The following is a 4906-nucleotide window of genomic DNA, read 5'->3' as shown; positions in this document are numbered from 1 at the left end:
TTGTTACAAACAGATTTCTTGTACGTGCCTAACAATCTAAAAGTTAAAGTATTGTTACTATGTAGAAAAACAAACTAAATTAAACTAAAGCAAACATGATGACACATTACCTTTCTACAAGATACATTCAGCGACATCCAACTGGTCCTGCTAATTTAGCTTCTCGTGGCAAATGCACAGTTAAATGAACCATGGGAATGAAGAAAGCAGGCAGGAAGATTTTTTCTAGTTTGCACAATATGAGCACAATGTATTCTTCCAACTTATCAAGATCAGTAACAGTAACTGTCTTTGCAGATATTTGTTGAAAGAAAATTGACAACTCAACAATTGGTTCATATATCTGCCTTTTCAAATGTTTTTGAATACCCACGGGAAGTACACGTTGCATCAGCACATGACAATCATGACTCTTTAAACCCAAAACTTTTCCTTCATTTACACGCACATTTCATGAAATACTAGATGCATAACCATCAGGAAAGTTAATTGATTGCAACCATTGCAAAAAAATCTTTACGCTCGGAAGGCTTGAATACATACTGAGTTGGTGGCTTATCCAATTTATTATTTTCATTCAATTCCAATTGCAAACTTTCCCTGATATTCATGTCTTTTAAATCCATCCTCGCCTTGAGTGTGTCCTTTGATTTCTCCGTGTTCAACAATGTCTCAATCAAAATATCAAATATGTTCTTTTCAATGTGCATGACATCAAGATTATGCCTAATCTTGAATTTCGACCAATATTCCAACTCGAAAAAAGTACTCTTCCTTGTCCTGTTTAATTTTTCAGCATGCCGCTTCCTCTTCTTGTCTTTATTGTCACGATGCTTACCAAATGTGCGAGGAACAATATAATCTAATTGATCAGGTATCTTCTCGCCTGAGAAATCTCTCGGACGATTTCTCATACGACAACCATTAAAGAGTGAAGTATTCTTCCGCCATGAATGATTCATTGGTAAATAGCGACGGTGTCCAATATGACAATACTTACTTCTCAGCTTGGTGTACAATCCATCCTCATTACTACTGGACATGCCAACTTATCGTGAGTGCTCCAACGTGATAAATTTCTATAAGCAGGAAAATCATTGATGGTCAATATCACAATTGCATGCAAATTAAAAGTATATGCAGCCATCTTATTATAAGTTTGAACGCTACTTTCCCATAATTCCTTAAGCTCATCTATTAATGGACGTAAATATACATTAATCTCATTTCCAGGTGCATTGGGTCCAGGAATTAACAAGGTGAGAAAAGAGAATGGCTTTTTCATACATTTCCATGGGGGTAAATTATTCGGAAACAAAACAACTGGCCACATATTATAAGGCTTGCTCATATCTGAAAAAGGATTAAACCCATCAGTTGCAAGGCCCAATCTAACATTTTGTGGGTCTCGAGCAAAATCAGGGTATATTTTGTCAAACTTTTTCCAAGCAATAGTGTCTGCTGGATGCCTCATTGTGTTCACATCATTGACTCTTTTATCCTTGTGCCACTTCATGTCTTTGCTCGTTTGTCTTGACATGAATAACCTTTGCAACCTTGGTTTAAGTGGAAAATACTGCAATACTTTTCTCGAAACTTTCTTTCTTTGCTCACAAGCACTAGCTTTATACCTTGGCTCATTACACACTGGACATCTATCTTTCTTTTCATGTTCTTTATAAAACATTGCATAGTCGTAGTAACAAGCATGGATATTTTCATATCCCAATCCAAGACATCTCAATATTTTTTTGCACTCATAGAATGATTTAGGAACGTGGTTAGGTTGGGGACACATCTTCTTCATCATTACTAACATCTTATCAACTGCCCTGTTAGTCATATGGTTGTCGACTTTGTTGTGAATTAATTCCACAACGTAGGTCAAAACTGTATATTCATTGCATCCAGGGTATAGCTTCATTTGAGCTTCATGAAGCAACTTTTCATGGTTATTAAAATCTACCTTATGAGCAGTAATCACCTCACCACTCCACAATGTATCTTGATTATCATTATCATCCAATATCTGGAATGCATCCTCAATCATATTGACCATGTTGCCATTAGGATTACTAGTCTGCTCGTCATTCGTAAATCCTGAAGTTTGTCCTTGCACTTGATAGATCCTCTCACCATGATATATCCATGTATCATAATTCATATCCATACTGGAATTCAACAAATAAAGATGAACATCTTCAACAGAATGAAAAAATCTGTTATAGCAAACTTTACAAGGACATGATATCTGATTATTCTGGTTCACATGATGACGAGCAACGTTAATGAATGACTTGACCCCTTCTCTATATTCCAAACTAAGGAGATTCCGATTACAAATCCATTGTCTGTCTATGATGTCCAACTGTATTTTAACACAATATTAACTTACTAAGACTTATTTTTCAAACACTATATGTTTTAGATTAAAATAATTTCGAGTAGCTAGATATGGAATTTACATAAACGAGGAAAAGATATATTAATTTCAACAAGATAGGATACATGTCTTTCGTAGGATGTGTGTGTGCATACATAAAAGGCATATGATATTATTAAAGTGACAGAATTAATAAAATTTCTATCCTAAAATTCCAAATATTGTATTCATTGAAAAATAAATAAAAAGTACATAGATTGGTACCTGATTGTTCTATTCTCCAAAGTATTGTAAAATGTATCTTATCATCCGTGCTGATTCCCTGAAAACACACAGCAAAACACACCACATATAGGTCAAGGGTTTGTTTTGTTGCTAATGAGAGAGTGAGAATTAAAATACTCTGATGCTAAAAACAAATATGCAAAACTACACTACTGCACATTGGAAACTTTAACAAAACTTAGAGTATTTCAATTTAAGTGGACCTGCCAACCCTAAATTTGGTAACGTTCTAAAATTGTATTATAATTCTTTTGAGCTGGGTTTTCGTTAGTAGGAAATATAGTTGGAGGACGTTGCAATAAAAATTTTTCCCTTTCAGTCATAGTAATTGATGCATACTTCGCCAAAGCCTTCCACAATGGCTGAATGCATACAAGAATTTCTCAAATCAAATCGTCGATGCAATTGAGAATCAAGTTCCTTTGTGACAAAGATGTAAGGAAAATAAATGATTTTTTATACAAGCATTTGTTAAAAAAATACAACACCAGACTAAAGAACCCAAAGAATAAGGTCCATCTCATTATAGAAGTCTTGGTGTTCTAGGAGAATCATGCATGCATGGGAATTTGCTAGAGAATTCTAGCAAGCAAGGTCGATGCATCATGCATAGGGGCGAATCTATTAAGGGATCAGGGTGGTCCCGGGACCACCTGAAGCTTGAAAAAATGACTGCGAGGATCTTCAAGGACCACCCATGTTAGTGATGCTGCACCAATAATGCTGTACAAGTGATGCTACACCAGTGATGCTGTACAAGTGATGCTACACCAATGATGCTGCACAAGTGATGTTGCACCAGTGATGCTGCACAATGTGCTTGAAATGATTGTTGATGATAATACCAATGATAGTGTGGCTGAAGCAAATAGGTTATTGAAAGACATACAATCTTTTGAGTTTGTGTTTCTCATATTTTTGATGAAATCTATATTGGGAATCACATATCATTTATCACAAGCATTACAAAAGGATGATCAAGAGATTGTGAATGCAATGGCTTTAGTCAACACATGTAAAGAACATGGAAGCTCACATATAATCATTTCCTGCACTAAATACATGCTTTACTTCATATATCATTGAAATCATATATAGCATAAATGTATGTAGCTTGATAACTAATTGGAAGCTCACAAATCCTTGACAGATAAACTATTATATAAAATTAAAAGCAACACGATGGATAGACAAGAAAATAGCTATAGAAAATGTAGGGAAAATTGGGGATATGTCATAAACTTAGCAAGGGTATTATGTCAAAATAGATTTTCATTTTAAAATGAATCAGTTGGTAGATCAACTGATATCACACAGCCCTTTCAGCTTTCGTATGAAAACGGCCAACACAAATATATAGTGCATAAAACCAAATGGATTAAGATTTCCGTCAATATACTTTTTAGCTTCTATAAATTGCCATAGTTCATTCAAACAAAAGTTTATGTGCATAACCTAAAACAAAATTAAGATGAGGTAAGACCTTACCCACTTACAGCCACCAAGTTAGATGCAAGTATCTGGGTGTTGAGGAGAGTGCAAATCAGAGTGCAATGGGGAAAAAAAAAGGGTGCGGTCTGTAGGAGATGAAGGGGAGATGGGTGGTCGCCGATGATGGCAACCACTGGAGTACAAAAGAGGGAGATGAAGGGGTGGGGTGAAAAGGGACGAAAGTGAGAATGGGTACTCTCTGTTTAGAAAACCATAGGAATATGAAGGTGGACTCTGTGGAAGAACTTCAATTATTTTATTTTAAGTTATCATATTTGGCTTTTATGAATAATTTTTTATATATAATTAGTCAGGCATCTTTAGCCTAACATTTGAGTATGTCATATTATTTAACATTATGTGATGCATTCTACAATTCGTCACCAATAAACTTTCATTTGGGCGGTAAAATTTCCCGCCCATTTATATGTAGCGAATTTGAAAGTTATATGTGACGCATACAATCTAAAAAATCATGTTGGTCCCACGAAAATTTTTATGTGACGCTTTCTAAAATCTCCTCACTTATTCTCATTATATATGACGAATTTCTGGGCGCCACCATAAATTCCGTCACATATTCCTTGTTTTCTTGTAGTGTATGTTTCCTGCCACAAGGACCATTCCTTTTCCTCCCTGGAATCTGAATGAGAAGTGTCCCTTTTCCTTGTTGATTTGGAGTCCTGATTCCCTTCATTTTCAGCCCTTTTTCCATGCCTTCCCTTCTCCCTATAAATACGTTGTGTC

General features: G+C 35.4%; 1 protein-coding gene across 1 annotated transcript; it reads right to left on the bottom strand.

Annotated features, from left to right (window-relative positions):
- Positions 1 to 1003: 1003 nt before the first annotated feature.
- On the bottom strand, positions 1004 to 2170 carry LOC137732841 (uncharacterized). The gene has a single exon (XM_068472101.1). The coding sequence runs from the start codon at positions 2168 to 2170 to the stop codon at positions 1004 to 1006; it is 1167 nt and encodes a 388-aa protein (XP_068328202.1).
- Positions 2171 to 4906: the final 2736 nt, after the last annotated feature.

This window comes from Pyrus communis, chromosome 4 (assembly GCF_963583255.1).
Source record: "Pyrus communis chromosome 4, drPyrComm1.1, whole genome shotgun sequence".
Lineage (NCBI taxonomy): Eukaryota > Viridiplantae > Streptophyta > Magnoliopsida > Rosales > Rosaceae > Pyrus > Pyrus communis.
Note: the sequence above shows the minus strand (reverse complement) of the source record. Positions and strands in the feature narration are given on the sequence as shown.

Bases quoted from the DNA above. Each gene is read 5' to 3' on its own strand.
- LOC137732841 (XM_068472101.1), bottom strand. From the start codon at position 2,170: ATGGATATGAATTATGATACATGGATATATCATGGTGAGAGGATCTAT.